Below are 22,182 nucleotides of genomic sequence, written 5' to 3' on the forward strand. Positions count from 1 at the left end.
ATATACATGGAGGGCTTCCTTGAGAGGCATTGAAGATAAGGATGGGTGAGCACCTGAAATGGCAACTGCCACTGGTATTTTTTCTTGGGTAGAGTATTGGACTAGAAAATTCATAAAATCTTCTCCAATTTGGACATTCTATGATTTCTCATGGAAAACATCCAGCAAAAAGCTGTCCCAAAATATGATGACTTCTCACAGGTGACATCAGTCAAAAGCAAAGCCAGATAGGAACAATTCTACTGCTTCTAGCAAGTTTCATTTACTTTGTTTAAAATGTTTTGTTCTAGATAAATTTTAATAAAGTTTTAACTTTTTTTTTTTTGAGACAGGTCTCACTTTGTCACCCAGGCTGCAGTGCAGTGGCAGCTCTATCGATCCTCCCACCTCAGCCCCCCAGGTGGCTAGGACTATAGGCGCACATCACCACGGCTGGCTAATTTTTGTATTTTTAGTAGAAATGGGGTTTTGCCATGTTGCCCAGGCCGGTCTTGAACTCCTGAACTCATGGGATCTGTCTGTCCCAGACTCCCAAAGTGCTAGGATTACATGTATGAGCCACCATTCCTGGTGAAGTTTTTTTCCTTTAACATTTCTGTATATATGTTTACAGTCATATTAAATTTATCTTATCCCAAATCTGCTCTCTTCATCTCCTCACTAAACCTACTTTCTTGGGTGTTTCAGATATCTTCATCAATTCAAATTCCATATCCAATTAATCACCATATTCTGTTAAGTTTAACTCTATAATATCTTTAACTTAGTAAAGAATACTTAGGTGGGGGGTCACAAGTCATAAGGACAGAATCTTTGAATATGCAATTTAGTTCCATTTAGTTCCTTTTACTCCCATTGTACTTTTATGCTTTTTTCAGCTCTTGCCAGGCCTACTACAAAGTATTTCAAAATGATCCTTCTGGCTTTAGTTTCCTAAAATCATTAAAAGTTTCCTATAAAACCAGAGCCATCTTGCTGCCTTGCTCAAAGACTAAGGTTTGAACCAAGACGAGCACTCTTAGGCTTGCACTTTAGATCTGGCCTAACCTACTTCCCAGTTCATTCTCTGGCCACTCCCCTGACACATACTGTGCTCCAGGAGATGTCTTACTTGGTGTGGCCTCAGGGAGTCATGCTCTTTCAGGACTCTGCTTTTATTTGTACTATTCTTTTTATCCCTCCTTTCTCTCCTGGCAAAAACCTTTCCAGATTGGCTTTTAGGTTTATTGCTGGTGGCAATGCATATTGATCCAGTTTTGAAAGTCAACATTCTAATGAGAAGAAGAAGAAAAAAAAACTACCCAATAACTCTGAAAAAACAAACAAACAAACAAACAAACAAACAAAAAACATAGAGGACTACATTTGGAGGACATGCTCCTCTTACTCTTCCCATATCAAAAGTGGCAAGTTTCAACTGAAGAATTTATGCATAGAAAGCACTTAGCACAGAGCCTGGCACACATAGCAAGCCTTTGATAACTATTAATTACGACTGCATTCTGATAACTTACAATATGTTATTGCTATGAATATAGTGTTTCCATAACTACTAGAGATAACAGTTGTCTAAAATCAAAACCAATCAAGTTTCTACCCTCATGAATTTATATTCCAATGGGGAAAGAAAGGCACCAAAGGAAAAAAAATCACAAATATAATTCTGGAGAGTTGTTAAGTACAATAAAGAAAATAACAAAGGATAGTGGTATACAGAGAGATGGAGTTGAAGCTCCTGATATGGTTTGGCTATGTCCCCACCCAAATCTCAACTTGAACAGTATCTCCCAGAATTCCCATGTGTGTGGGAGGGACCCAGGAGAAAGTAGTTGAATCACAGGAGCCAGTCTTTCCTGTGCTATTCTCGTGATAGTGAATAAGTTTCACGAGATCTGATGGGTTTATCCAGGGTTTCCGCTTTTGCTTCTTCCTCGTTTTCTCTTGCTGCTGTCATGTAAGAAGTGCCTTTCACCTCCTGCCTTGATTCCATGTGGAATTGTAAATCCAATTAAACCTCTTTTTCTTCCCAGTCTTGGATATGTCTTTATCAGCAGCGTGAAAACAGACTAATATAGTAAACTGGTACCAGTAGAGTGGGGTGTTGCTGAAAAGATACCTGAAAATGTGGAAGCAACTTTGGAACTGGGTAACAGGCAGAGGTTGAAACAGTTTGGAGGGCTCAGAAGAAGACAGGAAAATGTGGGAAAGTTTAAATCTTCCATAGACTTGATGAATGGCTTTCCCAAAATGGCAATAGGGATATGGACAATAAGATCCAGGCTGAGGTGGTCTCGGATGGAGATGAGGAACTTGTTGGGAACTGGAGCAAAGGTGACTCTTGTTATGCTTTAGCAAAGAGACTGGCAGCATTTTGCTCCTGCTCTAAAGATCTGTGGAACTTTGATCTTGAGAGAGATGATTTAGAGTACCTGACAGAAGAGATTTCTAAGCAGCAAACTATTCAAGAGGTGACTTGGGTACTGTTAAGGCATTCACTCTTATAAGGAAAGCAGAGCATAACAGTTTGGAAAATGTGATAGAAAAGAAAAATCCATTTTCTGGGGAGAAATTCAAGCCAGCTGCAGAAATTTGCATAAGTAGTAAGGAGCCTAGTGTTAATCCCCAAGACCATGGGACTATGTCTCCAGGCCATGTCAGAGACCTAGACCTAGGGACTTGGTGCCCTGTGTCTCAGCTGCTCCAGACATGGCTAAAAGGGGCCAATGTATAGCTCGGGCTGTGGCTTCAGAGGCTAGAAGCCCCAGGTCCTGGCAGCTTCCATGTGGTGTTGAGCCTGTGTGTGCACAGACCTCAAGAGTTGAGGATTGGGAACCTCTGCCTAGATTTCAGAAGATGTATAGAAATGTCTGGATCCCCAGGCAAAAGTTTGCTGAAGGGGTGGGGCCCTATGGAGAATCTCTGTTAGGGCACTGCCGAAAGGAAACGTGGGGTTGGAGCCCCCACACGGAGTCCCTACTGAGGCACTGGTTAGTGGAGTTGTGAGAATAGGGTTACCATCTTCCAGACCCCAGAATGGGAGATCTACCAGCAGCCTGCACTATGTGCCTGAAAAGCCACCCTTAATGCCACCCCATGAAAGCATCTGGGAGGGAGGCTGCACCTTGCAAAGCCACAGGGGTGGAGCTGCCCAAGACCATAGGAACCCAGCTCTTGCATCAGTGTGACTTGGATGTGAGACCTGGAGTCAAAAGAGATCATTTTGAAGCTTTAAAATTTGACGGCCCTGCTGAATTTTGGACTTGCTTGGGCCCTGTAAACACTTTGTTTTGGCCAATTTCTCCCATTTGGAGCAGCTATATTTACCCAATACCTGTCCCCGCATTGTATCTAGGAAGTAACTAGCTTGCTTTTGCTTTCACGGGCTCATAGGTCGAAGGGACTTGCCTTGTCTCAGGTGGACTTTTGTGTTAATGCTGAAATGAGTTAAGACTTTGGAGGACTGCTGGGAAGGCACGATTGATTTTGAAATGTGAGGACATGAGATTTGGAGGGCCAAGAGTAGAATGATATGGTTTGCCTGTGTCCCCATCCAAATCTCAACTTGAATTGTATCACCCAGAATTCCCATGTGTTGTGGGAGGGACCTAGGGGGAGGAAATGGAATCATGGAAGCCAATATTTCCCATGCTATTTTCGTGATAGTGAATAAGTCTCACAAGATCTGATGGGTTTATCAGGGGTTTCCACTTTTGCTTCTTCCTCATTTTCTCTTGCCACCGCCATGTAAGAAGTGCCTTTTGCCTCCCACTATGATTCTGAGGCCTCCCCAGCCATGGGAAACTGTAAGTCCAATTAAACCACTTTTTTCCCCCCACTATGAGGTATGTCTTAGCAGCATGAAAACAGAATAACACAGCTCTAGTTAGGGTAGATGAGGGAAGGCCTTTCTAAGGAGGTGGCAGGCCTTTCTAAGGAGGTGGCATTGAACTGAATGACAAAAAGGAGTCAGCATCACAGAGGCAAGGGGTAGTTTCTTAAAAGGAAATGCCATCACAAAGGCTCAAAGATGAGAAGAGCTCAGTGTTCACTGCCTGCCAAGGAATAAGGCTAATGAGGCTGCAGGGTAGCTAACTGGGGGATGAGTGGGCTTCTAATGGAGGCCAACTGTGTATCATACCCAAAGGAACACTGTGCTTATCACTTCCTTTACTAAACTATCCTGAGAAGATGTCAGTTGGCAGAGGTAGAGCTCATGGGGCCTTGAAAAGACCACATACTGAAGATTTTGGGGGCTTATTCGAAATGCAACACAAAGCACTGGAGGATTTTAATCAAGGGCGTATGATCCTCTAGCAGCTGAGTAGAGAATATAGTAAAAGGAGCTTGGGCCAGTTATAAACCCACTGCAGTAGTCTAATGAAGGGACTAAAACTCAACTCTGAAGTAGGGCAGTCATTAAAAGTAGATGATGGTGCGGTTGGGAATAGGGATTGACTACAGATGGTTACGAGGGATCTTATTTGGGTGATGGAAATGTTCTAAAACGGAATTGTGTACTGATGGTACAATTCCGTAAGTTTCTTAAAAATCACTGTCCACTTAAAACAGATGAATTTTATGGTATGTAAATTACACCTCACAAAGCAGTTTGAAAAGAAAGCAGATGTGGGGAGTGTATTAGTCTGTTTTCATGCTGCTGATAAAGACATACCTGAGACTGGGTAATTTATAAAGAAAAAGAGGTTTAATAAACTCACAGTTCCACATGGCTGTGTAGGCCTCACAATCATGGAGGAAGAGCAAGGGAAGTCTTACATGATAGCAGGCAAGAGAGAGCTTTGCAGGGAACTCCCCTTTATAAAACCATCAGATCTTGTGAGGCTTATTCACTATAAGGAGAACAGCACAGTAAAGACCTGCCCCTGTGATTTAATTATCTTTCACTGGGTCCCTCCCACAACACGTGGGAATGGTGGGAACTACAATTCAAGATGAGATTTGGGTGGGAACACAGCCAAACCATATAAAGCAAAGTGGGAAGTGTAAATTAGCTGCCTGGGTCCCAGAAGTCAATCATTAAATTTGAACACTGCATTTTCCTGTACCCTGAAAACTCTAAAGTATCTTTATTCCAGATGACTAGTGGTAGCTTTTAACACATGGAAGCACTTCTGCATTCCATCTTTTCCCCAGGCCTGTACCTCAATCCCCAAGTGTCTGCAACTCTTACTTGATACACACATGATGGATAATCAATTATGATTCTGCTAAAAAAAAAAAAAAAAGCCTTTGCCACTTTTTTTTTTTTTTTCTGAAACGGAGTCTCACTCTGTTGCCAAGGCTGGAGTGCAGTGGCATGATCTTGGCTCCCGCCTCCCGGGTTCAAGCAATTCTCCTGCCTCAGCCTCCTGAGTAGCTGGGACTACAGGCACATGCCACCATGCCTGGCTAATTTTGTATTTTTTAGTAAAGATGGGGTTTCACCATGTTGGCCAGGATGGTCTTGATCTCCTGACCTCATGATCTGCCTACCTGGGCTTTCCAAAGTGCTGGGATTATATGTGTGAGCCACTGTGCCCAGCCATTACCTTTATTCTCTTTGGCCAGAGCAAATAGTTACATATTAATAGGAACACTCTTTTAAAAAATTGCCTTAAATGACAGACTACCTCCCCTTCCTATGCACCACTTAAATATCTTTTCTTACCAAATTCCCGCTTCAAATCCCTTCTTTAGAATTCACAGGATTCAGATAAATACACAGTGATCTCCACTACTATACCCCACTACCGCCCCAGCTGACGACCTGTAAACTATTCTTCAGTACGGCATGCTATGCGATTTATGAGCACAGTCGTATGTATTAGTTCCCTACGGTTGCCATAACAAATTATCACAAACTTAATTATCGGTAGCTTAAAACAACAGCAACTTATTCGTTCATAATTCTAGAAGCCAGAAGTCCAAAATCAGTCACATGGGGAAGAAAGCATGGTGTTGGCAGGGATCCCTTCCTCCCTCTGGAGGCTCTGCCAGAGAATCAGTTCCTTGCCTCTTCTAGCTCTTTTAGCTGCAGAGCATTTGGTGACTTGTGGCCACATCACTCCAGTATCTGCCTCTGTGGTCATACTGCCTTCTCTCCGGCCTGCGTCAAATCTGCTTCTCTCTCTCTCTTAGGACCTTTGCGTTTGCATTTAAGGCCCACCTAGATAATTCACGATAATCCCTCCATTTCAAGTTACTGAATCACATATGCAAAGGCACTTTTCCCTTATAAGGCAACATTCCCAGGTTTCAGGGATTAGACCTGATATATTTGAGTGGCCATTATTCAGCCTACCATATAATTTGGGGTCGTCTAGCTGGGGGACAGGTGGCTCACAAGAGACTCTGTTTAATAAATGATGGAGGTCTAAACTGGCTCTGACATTCTAGATAACACTGATCCCTCATTGTAAATGCACAACAACAGTGAGGGCTTTGAATACATACAAATAAATTACTGTCCTCAATTTATTTTGGAAAATATATTATCTATATGGCATGGAAACCATTTCACCCACAACACAAATAAGATAACCGTACTAAGATTAAAAACAATAAGCACAGTACAGAGATGAGGACCACACCTCTCTCGCCACTCTTCCACCCCTACCCAATGACCTTCCGCACAGAGAAACAGTCCGACCTAGCATGTCTCTGGGATATGTGGGAGCCCTGGTTCCCTTAGCCTGCTGCTGAGAGAATCAGTAAGAACTGGTCGACAGTCAAAAAATCTGAGCAACGGCCACCCTCACTTCTACTTTCCCCTGACCTTGGAGTTCAACATGAGGCACAAACAAAACCTGGAGCGGCCTGAGTGGGGCCTGGGGCAGAGTGTTGTGGAAGAAGAAGGGGACTTTCCAGAACTCAATTGGGCTGCTAACGGGGGAAAGCTCTGCCCTCTCCATGTGGTTTAAAGACAGGGCTCAAGCTGAAAGGGCCCTTGCGCCAGCGTTTAACACCATTCCGTCTTGGATGCGAGGCTGTCCCCTTCACCGCCAGGTCTTCCCCCTCTGCTCCCCCTGTTCGCACAGCGCGGTAGACACGGAGTCAAAAGTCACATTGGGGCCGGTTACTCGGTGATTCTCGTCCCCACAAATCAAATTACTTTGCCCGGGCCTCTGTGTTCTTCGAGGTCCAGGTTCCTGCGCCACCGTCCCCAGGGGTCTTGCGATCCCGGAAAACAACAGCAGTTCATTCCAGTAAAGAAACAATTTATTGGGCATCTACCATGTGCAAAACAAACACGAGGCACTGGAAGATTCCAGAAATGAACACGAGTCCCTCCCGGTCCTCAGAACCCCAGCCCCACCCCACCATCCCGGGCTCGGGCCGCGCCCCGCTTGTACCTGCTACTAACACCTAATCCTAAGACACCCGCCGCATCTCCGCGGGGCGCCGGCGGGCGCGGCGGCCCCACCTGCGTCGACCGGGCTGCGGGGACGGGGCGGCTCCCCACTCTCCGCCCCTCGGCCCCGCGGCAGCGGCGGCGGCGGCTCCTCCTCCTCGCCGGCGGCGCCGGAAGCTGCCCGCGCCCCTCCCCCTCGCCCGTCGCGCCTCGCGGCCGTGGCGTTCTGGGACCGTTGGGATTCTCGGCAAGGCCTCGTGGTGGGGGGTAAGAGAGAAGGGGGTTGTGCTCGGCCGCTGCCCGGCAGGGACCACTCCCACGCGCCTGCGACTCCGCCCGCCGGGGCAACGGGGCTCCGAAGTCCCCACCACCGCCCCGGCGCCCTCTGGGAGCAGGGTGACCCCAGCCCGGGGTCAAATCCTGGAGCCCTGCCCCAGAAACTGCCCTGCTCCAGGCCTGCGCCGGCGCCCTCTGCCGCTCCTCCTGCTGCCTCCCAACTGCTCTCCGACTCTTGCCCCCGCCCGAGGGCCCCGGGCCACTCTCGCAGCTGTCCCCACCGTGGTTTCCCAGATAACGCGCTGACCCGCATCAGTCCCGCACTCTTAACTAAGAGTCAAGCCCAATCTGGCGTTGCCCGTCGGGCCTCCTCCTCTGACACTCCCATTCCCACTCCTGGCATTCCCATTTGACCATTTCCACTTAACAGAATTCACAGTTTGCAGCTCTTGTTTTCTCTGTCCCCGAATGTTTTTAGTTCATACGTGTTATTGGCACCGCTGACCCTTCTGCCTCTGGAGACTTGTTCCCTCCGCTGTGCTTCAGTTACTGTCTGTCGTTATCTCTAACATAGAATTTATCAGAATTTCTGCCAGCACACCCAAACCTCTCAGTGCTGCCCAAAGTATCGATCAAATGGAAGGCGTCCAGAAAGGCCAGGGTCTGCTAGATGCAGGCTGAGGCATTTAATTCTACTAGCAATCACATTGTGCACACCTACAACAAATAACTTATGTATAAATTGACTAGAAATATTAGTCCTACGTTACATAAGGTAACCACAAATTTTAATAAAAATAGATGAAATGCCATTAAAGATTGTTTATCATGTCTTTGTAATCCATTGATTGGCTCAGAGAGATCTATTACCTATAGACTCGAGCAATTAAACAGGAAATGAAACCATAAATATTACATAGAAAGGTAAATTACGTTTTGTGGTTAGAGAAAAAGCAATTTCTAATTAGATGTTTTTTTCTTTTTCTATCAAAACATGAGCGTTCCAATGACATAAAAATATTTTCAATGCCTAATATATGGTTTCCATTGGTGTCTCATTTTGTGCTTGTGCCCTGGATACACACAAAAAGGATTTTTTCTGTTTAAAGTCTTTAATTAAAAGATGTGTTTGAAATTATCTGCACCCGCAGATATGTACGAAAAGTTATGTGCCCCTGATTTTACTATAAAATTCATTGCATTTTGAAGTGTCCTGCAGTTTTACTTTACAACATTTTTAAAATATTGTATTAAAAATTACTACTTAGCTTTTTAAATAAAGAATTAAAAGATCAAGAAAGGGATCCAAAATTCTTTTCCATTCACTAATTCCACCCATATTTACAGGGCACCTGCCACATGCTACTCGTAGGTTTTGAAAATAAAGCAGGGAACAGTAAGTCCCTACCCATGTAGTGCTTACATTCTTGTAGAGGAAGATGAGCAAAACATGAACAAGCAAGTTCAAATATGCCAGATACTGGGCGCAATGGCGCAAGCCTGTAATACCAGCACTTTGGGAGGCCAAGGTGGGTGGATCACAAGGTCAAGAGATCGAGACCATCTTGGTCAACATGGTGAAACCCCGTCTCTACTAAGGATGCAAAAAATTAGCTGGGCATGGTGGCGCGTGCCTGTAATCCCAGCTACTCAGGAGGCTGAGGCAGGAGAATTGCCTGAACCCAGGAGGCGGAGGTTGTGGTGAGCCGAGATCGCGCCATTGCACTCCAGCCTGGGTAACAAGAGCGAAACTCCGTCTCAAAAAAAAAAAAAAAAAATACTCCAGATGGGGATAAGTGCCCTGGAGACAGAGCTAGGAGGTTAGGGAGTGTGGGGTTGACATTTCATAGTGTGGTCTTTTGAAGGCCTCATTGATGAACTGACATTCAAAAGAAACTTGTAGGGCTCGGGGGAGGGATCCGTGTGGATATTGTGAGACAGAGACTTTCAGGCATTTGCTTGGTGTGTTTGAAAATCAACCCAGAGACCAGTAAGGACTGAGCAGAGTGGCTGAAAAAGCAGAGGTTGGAGTGTTGCGGTTATTTAGGGCCCAAGTCACCAAGAGCTCTTTAGTGAAGAGTCAACAGCTAGGTCCAAGGTTGTTGTGTCTTCCCCAGCTGGTTCCTATTCTGCACTAGACCCTGTGCTGGGCACTGAGGAGATACAAAGAAGCTCTAGTTTCTGCCCTCAATGAACCAGTGTCCCTTCTAATGTCAATCCAAATGGTGGCTGCCCTTTGTGAGGACGCAATTAAGACTCAGTCAATTTAAGGATGGCTCAGGAACATGGAACCCAGGCCTGGTCTGAGCTTTGGCACTAGCTTGGACAAGCCATTTGAACTTTCAAAGCATTAGTATTTTCCTCTGCCAAATGTTAGATGTAGAAATACCAGAACAGGCTTTCCTAACTGGAAAAAAAAAAAAAAAAAAAAAAAAACGGAAAAAACTTTATGATTCTGTAAAATCAAAGAGTAGAACTTTATCTTAGGACAAAAAACTTTTGTTAAAATTCTCTTAGAAGAGTAATTCAGACATCATATGCATGATGCACATATAGGGTCACTTAAAATTTGGTTCACTATTTGCTAAGTTTAAAAAAATCGTGGTTCACCGAACACAACCAGCTTTGTAAATGGGTAGTACTTCGGAAAGAAACACATATTTTAATTTAGTGTATGGTATAGATTATATGAAATTACTTTATTGTGTTTCCTTCATGACTTAGACTTTGAAACTTTTCTTTTGCCAAAGATTTTCAAAACTAAATACAGCGTTAAAGCAGAGTTACGGAGCAGCCTGGATTTGGGGGATAGATATTTTCCTTTCCTGACTATGGTTTAAAACTTTCTATTGTACATTTTATTGGACAGCTACTTTTTCCCAGTGCCCAGTATAGAGCTGGACATATAGAAGTCATCAATATGTATTGTGGAGGTGATACTATACATTGTGGAGGGCAAATCATCTCTAATACATTTTGCAAGTACATAGAGCATAAAATATTAAGGACCATGTAGTTATGTTCTGACATTCTTCTCCTCACCAGCCACACAAGGAGAGAAATAATAGTAAGTACAAAGCTTGAGTCCAATCAACAAATATTTATTGAGCACCAGCTGTGTACCAAGAACATGGGTGAACAAAATGAACCAAAACCCTGCCCTCATGGAACTTATACTTTAGTGGTGGGGGACAGGTCATAAATAATCACTGTGACAGAATTAATGTACTAGAAGGTGGTAAATGCCATGGGGACAAAGGAAGCAGGGAAGGAGAGGAGGAAATGTGGGATGGATTGTGACTGAATCCAAACTTGTTCTTCTTGCCACAGGACATCAATAAGTCAAGAGACAAGGAGGCGGAGGAAGGAAAGCGACTTTACTTTGGAGAGCCAGGAAACCAAGAAGATGCAGACCAATGTCCTAAAGAACCGTTTTAGGATATGCGAAGATTTTGCCTTGTCTTTTATGTTTAAGTGACAGGGAACCACAGACATCTGAGCACCAACATGGGTCCAGGGGAGGTCTGTGAAACTTCTTTGTTCTTGGGTAATGGTCTCTCATGTAAACATAGCCAAGCCTCCAAGCCTCGTTGTTCCTGTAAATCTTTAACAAAACATAGTTGTTCATACACTTCTTCTTTAATCCTAGAGTTAGTTTCCAGTACTACATGATTGCAGTTTTTGCATTGTATCTCAGTGCTCTAAAATTATCCTAGCCCATGTGCAGGAATGGGTAGAGTTTTCTTAAATAAAAACTGGAAACTAGGCGTGGTGGCTCACACCTGTCATCCCAGCACTTTGGGAGGCCGAGGCGGGTTGATCACCTAAGGTTGGGATTTCAAGACCAACCTGACCAACGTGGAGAAACCCCATCTCTACTAAAAATACAAAATTAGCTGGATACATGCCTGTAATCCCAGCTACTTAAGAGGCTGAGGCAGGAGAATTGCTTGAACCTGGGAGGTGGAGGTTGCAGGGAGGTGGAGATCACATTGCACTCCAGCTTGGACGACAAGAGCGAAACTCAGTCTCAAAAAAGAAAAAAAAAAAAGTTTGGAGTTAGTCATGTTAGCTCTTTTGCTGTTTCAGTGTTGCAGTATGCAAACAAACGGAGCAGAGAGGAGCCCCTCCAGGTGTGAGCAGAACCTTGAAGGAGACTGGGAGCAGCCATGTGGCTCTCTGAGGAACAGTACTTCCAGGAGGAATTGTGATTACATTTCTGGGAATGTATCTTGGCAGGGTGAGTAATTTCTAATTTGAGACTACTTTTGAATTAGTTTTAAAAGAAGACTTTTCATATGTCATCTTAAAGAGTAGAAATGTTTCTTTGGAGCCGATTGGGGTTTTAAAAATCAACTTTATTAAGTTATACTTCCAGTACAATTAGTATACATTTTGTGTGTGGAAATAATAAAAATCAAAGTTTTTTTCTTCTTAATGTCATGACAAAATATTTAATAGAATGCTAAAGAACAACAATCTTAGCCGGGCCTACAGGCTTATGCCACTAGTAATCCCAACACTTTGGAAGGCTGAAGTGGAAGGATTGCTTGAGGCCAGGAGTTTGAGACCAGCTGGGGCAACATAGAGAGACTCTGCCTCTATTTTCTTTTAAAAATAAAAATTTCAAAGCAGAATAACAGTCTGGGTGCCGTGGCTCATGCCTGTAATCACAGCACTTTAGGAGGCAGAGGCAGGTGGATCACTTGAGGTCAGGAGTCCGAGACCAGCCTGGTCAACATGGCAAAACCCCATCTCTACCAAAAATACAAAAAATTAGCCAGGCATGGTGGCATGTGCCTGTAATCCCAGCTACTCGGAAGGCTAAGGCAGGAGAATCACTTGAACCTAGGAGGTGGAGGTTGTAGTGAGCCAAGGTCACACCGCTCTACTCCAGCCTGGGTGATAGAGTAAGATTCTGTCTCAAAAAAAAAAAAGAATAACACTCTTTAATAAAATCATTTATATTATTATCACAATGGTATAGTTTACAATTCTAAACAAAACCAACAAATGCCTTTTTAGATATGGGTTTAGAAAATGGAAGTAGTATAAGATAAACCATTTATTTTCTATGAAGGAAAAATATTCAAATTGACAGCATATACATTTTGATTCACAAATTGTTTTGGAATGCTTAAATAAAGATCACATTAGTAGAGGTATAAACATGATTGAAACCTTCAATAGCAAACAAAATACATTTTTTATAACAAGAAAATCAATGAGTAAGCAACCAAAACATAAACAGATGGATTAAGCAAGAAAGCATATGCAAGTTCTTTTCTTTGTTTTGTATTAGTGTATAATTTTTTTTTCTGTCCTGTCTGTAATTCATTGGGCTTTTTGAATCTGTGGGTTTGTTTCTTCTAAAGTTCTGAAAAACCCTCAATTTTATGTATATATAAATTGAGAGAGAGATAGAGAGAGAGGTGGGGTATTTATTACAGAGTGGGGAGAGAAAAAGAAAGACACAGAGACAGAGAGACAGAGAGATGGGGGTGGGAGATTTATTATAGGAATTGGCTCACATAATTATGGAGGTTAAATTCCATGATATGCCCTTTACATCCTGATGACCCAGGAAAGCTGGTGTCTAAATTTAAAGGCCTAAGGGTTAGGGGAGGCAATGTCCCAGGGCAGTAGAAGATGATATCCCAGCTGGAGAGAAAGTTTAAGTGTTCTTTTAAGTGACGAGTTTTGAAAAATGTGTACACCCAGTAACGAACACTCCAGTCAAGATTTCTGTCTCTCTAGAAAGTTCTTTATGTTCCTTGGAAGTCAGTTTCTCCCACAACACTGATAGGGGTTTTTAAAAATACAAGTCATTTTTTAAAATTAACAAACTCTTTTACAGGCTGATGAAAAAAGGAATAGAAGTAGCAAATAGAAGTCAGATAGCTAATAAAGGGAGATTGCCTGTTTTCCCCTAGGCCTCATTTCTGCCATTGAGATCATTGTCATAATCATCTTTGAAGCCAACTTATGCTTTATTACAAACCATCTTTTGTTTAACATCTCAATACCTTTGCTGTTGCTGAGTTATATTCTTATTAAGATCTTTTACTTCTATTTAAGAAGTAAATGATGTAAGTTTTTAAATATACTTCTACCAGTTTTTAAATAATAACCTACTACAATGACTTCTATAACAGTTATGACTTCTGTCAGGGATCTAATATCAAGTATGTGCCATCAAATATTATTATTATTTGGATCATTATTTATCTGGCAGTTTTGTGACTTTCACTACAACCATGCTTACCATGATTAAATGAAGAATAATGATCTGATTAACCATATGTTTTACACTTTTTTTTTAACCTCTTACAAGCACTTTTTAAACTTAATTGTGGCAAAATATACATAACATAACGTTTATCTTTATAGCTATTTTCATTTCGTGGCATTCACATAGGCACATTTTTATGCAACCATTACCACCACCTCCAGAACGTTTTCATTTTTCCTGACTAAAATGCTGACCCATTAAACACTAACTCCTTATTTCCTCATCCCTCATCCGCTGGAAAGCACCATATTACTTTCACTTTCTCTCAGTTTGACTACTGTAGATATCTCATATAAATGGAATCATACAATATTTGTCTTTTTGTTTCTGGCTTATTTAACTGTGTCTTCAGGGTTCGTCTATGTTGTAGCATACATAAGAATTTTATTCATTTTTTTTAAATAAAAAAGTATTATAAATCCTGGTGTTGGCTGACTTTCAATAGATAACAGATTTCATTCATTTTTAAGGCTGGATAATATTTCATTGCCTGTATATTCTACATTTGGGTTATCTATTCATTTGACCCTGAAGTCCTTCAGTTGTTTAAAAACTAACTTAATCAAGCTATCATTTCCATTCAATAAACTGTATACATTTAAAGTATACCATGTGATGAATTTTGACATATATATGCACCTGTAAAACTACTGCTTCCTTTAAAACATGGAGCATTTAAAATTCCCAAATAATTTGAATTCATTGTGCTTTGATAGTTTTGCAACCAACTTTTGATATTTGGTGACGCAAATGCTGTAAATTGCATATTCGGCATCTATTCCCCCTTTCTCCTTTCTCAAGAACCCCCATATTCAATACAACATTCTACAGAGCCCTGTGCTTCAGAAGAAGTTCTGGTAGGTAGATCTCAATTAGTTTAAATCTAATCTTTGTGCTTTCATTTCTCTTCCAAGTAACTGTTTTCAGAGGAAGCATTTAATCCACTTCCTGGCATTGAGAGGTGAGAGAAGATCAGTTGAGAAAGTTCTCCTTAAGCTTTCTTTCTTCTTTTTTTTTTTTGAGACAGAGTCCCGAGATTACAGGTGAGAACCACTGTGCTCAGCCTTTTTTTTTTTTTTTTAAATCAGCCAACATCATGCTTTGATCCTCAATCTTAAGGAGACACATGAAGACATGATTCTTTTTGCCTGTGAAAGGCTGCCTAAAGAGATTGCACAAACGTTAAAATAAGATCGATTTTTGTCTATTTGGTATTGTTCTGAGGCCTTCTGTCTAAGAAACACTAAATAAACTTCTAAACCTATAATTTAACAATTTATTAAGCCAGGCAAGGTGGCTCACACCTGTAATCCTAGCACTTTGGGAGGCCGAGGTGGGTAGATTGCCTGAGCTCAGGAGTTCAAGATAGCCTGGGCAACTCCGTTGCTCCTAAAATACAAAAAAAAAAAAAAGAAAGTGGCAGTGTGTGCCTGTAATCCCAGCTACTCAGGAGGCTGTGACAGAAGAATCACTTGATCCCAGGAGGCAGAGATTGCAGTGAGCCGAGATTGCACCATTGCACTGCAGCCTGGGCGACAGAGTGAGACTCTGTCTCAAAAAAAAAAAAAAAAAAAAAAGAAAAGAAAAGCAATTTAATATCCACAGTTAATTTACTTTACTGATTGTTTAATGAGCTAGAATAGCCACCAGATGTCGCTCTGATTTTATTTTCAGACAGACTAGTGACTTCAATTTCAAATATTCAATCCAGAGCATTTTTAAAATCCAGTAAATTGACAATCATATTAAAAGTTTTGGCAAAAAATAAAGAGAGAAACATTAGGGAATACTAAGAAAAAATCAAAAAATAAGAATTTTCAAAAGAACAAGTTAATTTTCCTTCAGTGCTGTTAACAAATGCAATGATAATGTAATCGCTAAAAAGTCAAAACAGTGATTAGCAAAATGACATTTAACAGACTGTTTGGTGTAGGGATGCTAAACAAGTGGTAAAGTCAGTATGATTGAAATATTTCTTCTGTTCTGGGGCCATATTCACAATAACAGCAATATGAGCTCAATAACTCACAGTGGGAATTTTTCATATAGAGACAGAAAATAAAGTTGTGAGCTACATTGGATCTATTTATCATGAAGGGAAGAATCTGATCAAGGAAGTAGGCGTAATTGTAAGTTAGAGGGAGAAGGAAGGAGAGAAGTAATAGAAAACACGACGTGAAGCTTCATTTGTGGTACTGTGCTAATCTTCTCTAAACTTTCTCCCAAACCAGAAAAAACCAGGAAGGGGTTTCCTTGTGTATTACTTAAAGTTCTTTCAGTTGCAAGAAGCAGAAACTCAACACCAGCTGGTTTAAGGAAAAAACAAACAGGTGTCTACGGTGTCATAAAACGTAATGGTAGGAATGGGTGGTTTTAGGCCTGGCTATGTCTGCTTATGGTGGCCTAAAAGCCAGCCCACTCCTACAATTACCAGTTTTATGACCCCATGAGAACTTGGAAGGGGAAGGATCCTCAAGGTCAAAACTACTTTCATAATAATACTAAGACATTGTTTGCCTTTTCCACTTGCTGTCTCAAAAATGTATAGTGGAATTTTCCAGTGGCTATATGCCATGTGACATCGAACAAATTGAATGCAGAAGCAGAGAGTAGAATCCAACCATCTTCTACTAACCCAGCCATTAAATGGAGTTGCAAATGTGTGAAACAATGCCACTCTTCTTGGTAGTAGTTTTTTGTTTGAGACAATGTAATTATTTTTCATAGAAATATTAATAATGTTAGTTACTTTAATGCATAAAGGATTTATCATTGCTTTTAATGCATGTATAAGTATTTTAACAGGTTCTTTTCTATTTTCTAATATAGAAAATATTGATTGATATAAAATGCATAAAATTTCTTTGGCATCTTCAATAACTTTTTAGAATGTAAAGGGTTCTGAAACCAAAAAGCTTGAGAATTGCCAGCTTAAGTAAGGTACAATTGGGCACAAGGCTCAATGGTACCACCAGAACTGTCTCCCCCTGCTTTTCTCGAGCTGATTTCCTTCTCAGGGCATGTGATGTCAAAGATGACTTCCAGCTGGGGCATGGCAGCCCACACCTGTAATCTCAGGACATTGGGAGGCTAAGGCAGGAGGATCACTTGAGCCCAGGAGTTTGAGACCAGCCTGGGCAACAGAGTGAGACCCTGTCTCTACAAAAAAATTTTTTAATTAGCCAGACATGATGGCATATACCTGTAGTCCCAGCTACTCGTGGGGCTGAGATGGGAGGACTGCTTGAGCCCAGGAGGTTGAGTCTACAGTGGTCCATGATCACACACTGCACTCCAGCCTGGGAAAACAAAGCAAAACCATTGTCTCAAAAAAAAAAAAAAAGAAAAAGAAAAAAAGATGACTTCCAGCAACTCCGAAATTTTATCTACCAACCTGGCAGCCCATAGGAGAAAATGCCCTTTTTTTGATAGGACTAACAAAATTTCTGGTTATAACATTGGTCACACTTAAGTCACATGCCCATCCACATCACAATTATTTGAGCCGAGGGTGGTTGACTTCTACCCTGGAGCCAGGGATGGGGCAGCCCACCAGCACCACACTATCAAGGAAGAAGTGGTTTCCTAGAGAGATGCTGAACGGGCGAAAAAGAAGTCCTCTATCAGAAAGCCTAAATCCTATGCTGTTCTCAACAAGAATCCTAACCTTTCCACTGTCATCATCTTGATACATTAAAGGGTTGCCTTTTTCTCCTTGGGGAGGAGAGGCTGATTGCATTCTGTAATTAAGAGTTTGCTCCCAAATCACATACCCTAACAGAAGTTCTCTTTATGAATAAGTAATGCTGTATCAAAAGAAAGTTGTCTTTTCACAATAAACTATGCAAAACGCCTGACTTAAGCTGAGATTCCATTCCTACACATCTGAAGATTTAAATGTCACGCCTGCCTATGTTGCTTGCAGGATGACTCTGATCAGATCATTTAACCTTCTGGTGGCCTCTATGTCCATACCTCTAAAATCAAGGGTGTGGGAGGATTGTCTCTTGCAGCTTTAACATTCTTTGAATCTGATCACTGGAAGATGAAGCTAAAAAGTTCTTCCAACCCTGGTCTATCAGCTGCTATACTGAATGTCCGCAAAATGAAGCTTTACACATTTTTCAGATTACATATCAATTTTGGTTATGTATTTATTTCTTCAGTATTTTTGGTGATAACCTAAAATAGAGGTTTCATCAGTTTACAAGCACTGGGTTCATATTCTTCACCTCATTTTATTTCCTTTGCCTTTTGCTTTTAGCTTCATTACTTTTTTAAATTGATAAATAAAAATTATATATACTTATGGTATACCACATGATGTTTTGATATAAGTATACATTGTAAAATGGATAAATCAAGGAATTAACATATCTATTGCCTCACTATTAATTTTTTGTTTGTGTGGTGAGAGCACTTAAAATCTAATCTTAGCAATTTCCAAATCTAAATACATTGTTATAGCTATAGCCACCATGCTGTACGATAGATCTCTTGAACTTATGCCTCCTGTCTAAATGAAATTTTGTATAGCTTTGTTTCTTTTAATAATAAATGTGGATTCTGTAAAATGCCAGTTTTTACAAAATGTATTAGGAGAAACATAAGGGCCTCAAAAAATAATTTTTTGGGAAAAAGCTGCTTATTTACCAATAATTTTATTTAAAATACCTATGTTCTTTGAGGTGAAAGAAAACCTAGTATTTCTCCATTTATTCTAATTTACAAATTCAAATTAAGCTATAAAAGAAAACCACAGTAAAAATTGCACGAATAACCCTGAAGAGTCAGCCAACTTTTACCACATATTTTCACTTGATATACCTTAGGTTTCCTTATGTCTGCACTCACATACTACCATTACAGGAGATTTTACTTTTTTTTTGTCTTCAAGCCCTTCAGTGAAGTTACCACTGAAAATCAAATAACACCTGTCTAGTGTTGTATATTAAATATCATATAGTTTAATATCATATACCTGCTTTTCTGTATCAACCTTCATTAATGATAAGTACAAACACCAGAATCAAATTGTTATCAAGCACCACAGTAGTGTTTAACTTCAGTTTCAACTTAATTCTCATTATCCCATACTTTTAAACAGAAAAATGTTTTAGTACATATATTCCTTGGAAATAATTCTAATCTGTTCCAATAACTAAATAGCTGAGGCTTCTGGGTTAGATGTAGTTATCTTCTACTGTTCAAATTTTTAATAACAAATATGAATGTTAAATTTTATGTAAGATTATTACAAAGTTACATTGATCAACTGAAATCAGAACAACATTTCTTCCCACAAGGCATTATGGATTTCTTTTCACGTAAAGAGTAGATAACAGTCTTGGACTAGATAACAATGAAAACCTGGAAAGAAGAAAGCCTGCCTCCTGTTTTTATTGAGTCAAACAAGCAGAAATTTGATTGGGAAGTCCCATTTCATCTGTGGATGAAATGGGACTTTCACCTTGACGCGTACTTAAATGTTTACCCGAATCACTTAGGCATTGCTTCTCAAACTCGGCTGCATGGCAGAATTGCCTGGAGGGTTTTTAAAAACACACATGCCTGTGTCTCACTCGTTGAAATTCTCCTTTAATTGGTACGAGGCAGGGTTATTCTAGGAACTATTTTCTATCCCTTAGTAATTAGCCATCTGTGTAGTATTTTTAACTTTCTACGTGTTATCAGCTGTGAGACTGTTTGAATTGTCAGGTCTTTGTGGTGAACTGAATTCTGCATGGCAGTGCTTACTGTGCAGAAAGGTTGCAATGCCTCACTTTGCCTTAATCCATGTTCCTCCAACTTCCTTACTCTTTCTCTCAGAGGAGGCAAGTGGCTGGGACAGCAGCGATGGCTGATCATCACTGAAAATACCAAAGAAAAGAACTGAGCTGCCTCCTTCATATTTTTTCCATTGAGGATTAATTTACCATGCTTTTTTCATTTTCTCCGCATCCTACAAAAACTTTCTTTCTCTCCTAAGAAACAAACTTTTAACTTATTGCTGGAAAAAAAGAAGTAAAAAGTTTTAGCACAGCTTCTCTGTCTCTTTGGGACAAGTTAGAAAATTCTGAAGTGAGCCGAAGCATAGTAAGTGCTTGCTTTCTTTTTAAGCTACTTCTGGGGAGGGAGGAGGCTATTGTAATGGTAAATTTCACTCAGAGAGAAGAAAGGGTTGATAATCAATCAAAAATGAGGTATTCCTTTGAGTATTTGTAGTTATCTTACTGTATTGTAAGATGCTTTTAATTTTCTCTGTAAAATAGGCAGAAGTAGTTTTAGTGTGTGCATGTATGAAATAAAAGCTCAAAACAGCAATCTTCAGGGTGCCACTGAAGAAAGTTTTTACGAACGAAGTAGAGATGTGTACCACTTGGGGGCTTCAGTGAGAACTCAGAATTCCTGGAGGAGGATTTACATTCAGAAATGTTGAAGTGAAAATTCCCTCTGGTTCAGCATCTTGGAGTTCAGCTTGGAAGAACATTTTACGTATGGAAGAATTTGCTTCTGCAAACCTCTCTTTTGGCCATTGAATATACTGAAGGATGGGACAGCTTGTGCTATAGAAGCACTGCTTGCCTGAATTTGCCTCAGGCCTTTTACATTTAACTTGAGGGATCATGTGTTTAGCGTGATGAGGACCACTGAAAACTTCCATAAGCCTAGTGCCACATTAAACCCTAACACGGCCCCCAAGGGAAGGTACATTTATCTGGAGGCATTCCTGGAGGGAGGAGCTCCCTGGGGTTTTACTCTGAAAGGTGGCCTGGAGCACGGAGAACCATTAATCATCTCTAAGGTATGTTATTTTTTCTAATAATTGCCTTTATTCAAATTGTTTTTTCCAACTTATCAGATTTGTCAAAAATGCAAAATATTGAGAACTGCCTTAATGTAGCTTAATTTGCTGTTTCATGCCTTTCTGATTATCTGCAAATATTTTGGATTGCCTGGTATTTGAAAGAAGAATGTGTCTAGCTCATTTATTCTGTGAAATCCCAAGAAAAATGTGCCTATTTGATGGATAATCTTCTCTTTTTGTGAATGAAATCGCATACAATCAGTTATCACATGAGCTTTTCAGTTATAAATCAGATTAAAGATTAATAACATGGTTAAGATGGTAGCATAGTATATATTTGTGCATAGAAAAAATATCTGCTTTTCTCTCTTTAACTGAAAATAGCATAAAAAATATTTTAAATTTGCTTGTAATTCTGGATAATAGATTGCATAAGTATCATGTGTTGCTTTCCCCCCCCACACACACTCAGAAAGGAGAATTAAATCAGCTTTTAGTATAACTCAAGATCAAAACATTTCTGCTTCTTCTATTTATCAGTATATTTAAATCCGTTTTAAACCTTTGTCGTCCTGCAGCATACCTCAGTTCTTCATTTATCTTTTGGTGTGGGTAGTCGTACCAATGAAATTTTTATGCACTAGGGTTAATATTTCTATTTTTCTCTTAAACGATAGCTTAACATTACTTGTTATAATATTTCCTTTAAATTTTAGAATATTTACTGTTCGGGTACAATAGATTGTAATGGCTTTCCACACATGTACATTCATCAAGAAACATTTGTAATTAAGGGAGAAAAAGTTTTTAGTTTGAGGATGGGAACAAAGTAATATGGATTGCATTTGAGCTCTGTTATCTGTTCAGGTTATTTTTCATATCCCAAGAAATAATTCCGTAAGGTTATTTTTCAAATTACTGAAGTAATTTTTATTGTGGTTGAGCCAGTGAGAACTGGGTTTCACGGAGGTAAGCCACGAATGCACAGGACACCATTGTAAGTTGTATGACTTTTCCTTCACTTTCTTAAGGAAAACAAAAGGATGTGCATATGTGTGTGTCCGTTAGGAAGTTTTCCCCCTGTGAAAAAATTCAATAGATTTATAAATTTTGAATTTATAAATAATTCAAAACAAATATTAAATTGGGGTTTTTCTTGTATTACAAGTAGTTTGAGGGTAGATTTTCCAGGCAAGGAGAGCGGCAGCTCAATAATGTGATCAAGCATCCCACTTATCTCTCCACTCTGCCATTCTTACATATTGGCTTTGTCTTCATGGTTGCGTGATGGATGCCATACCTCCAGCATTGCATCTTCATTCCAGACAAGTTTTTGACTTTTTATTTCTCATTAGATCTTTGCTTACATCTCATTAATCAAAACCGTACCCTCTGCCTATCTTTAGGCCAATAACTGGCAAAAAATGCCAGTGATTAATACAGATTGATTAGGAT

At 40.4% G+C, this 22,182-nt stretch overlaps 2 protein-coding genes across 13 annotated transcripts in view; one reads left to right on the plus strand and one right to left on the minus strand.

The window, feature by feature from the left end:
* Window positions 1-8,137, minus strand: part of CCDC158 (coiled-coil domain containing 158) — a 111,712-nt gene extending 103,575 nt beyond the window's left edge. For 9 of the 10 annotated variants that reach the window (XM_039468448.2, XM_074396310.1, XM_074396304.1 and 6 more), the window contains exon 1: window positions 7,353-7,510. The gene's annotated coding sequence lies outside the window, so the exon portion shown is untranslated. Of the gene's footprint in view, window positions 1-7,352; window positions 7,511-8,112 lie in introns of those variants that run through there. The other variant, XM_074396303.1, reaches the window with a different exon arrangement.
* The window catches only part of SHROOM3 (shroom family member 3), a 379,671-nt gene continuing 365,026 nt past the window's right edge, over window positions 7,538-22,182 (plus strand). The window contains exons 1-4 of one of the 3 annotated variants that reach the window (XM_074396298.1): window positions 7,538-7,618; window positions 10,958-11,149; window positions 11,717-11,867; window positions 19,749-20,724. In XM_074396298.1, coding sequence (XP_074252399.1) covers window positions 20,560-20,724 — 165 coding nt within the window. In that variant the 5' untranslated portion in view covers window positions 7,538-7,618; window positions 10,958-11,149; window positions 11,717-11,867; window positions 19,749-20,559. Of the gene's footprint in view, window positions 7,619-10,957; window positions 11,150-11,716; window positions 11,868-19,097; window positions 20,725-22,182 lie in introns of those variants that run through there. The other 2 variants (XM_074396300.1, XM_074396299.1) reach the window with 2 other exon arrangements.

This window comes from Saimiri boliviensis, chromosome 3 (assembly GCF_048565385.1).
Source record: "Saimiri boliviensis isolate mSaiBol1 chromosome 3, mSaiBol1.pri, whole genome shotgun sequence".
NCBI lineage: Eukaryota > Metazoa > Chordata > Mammalia > Primates > Cebidae > Saimiri > Saimiri boliviensis.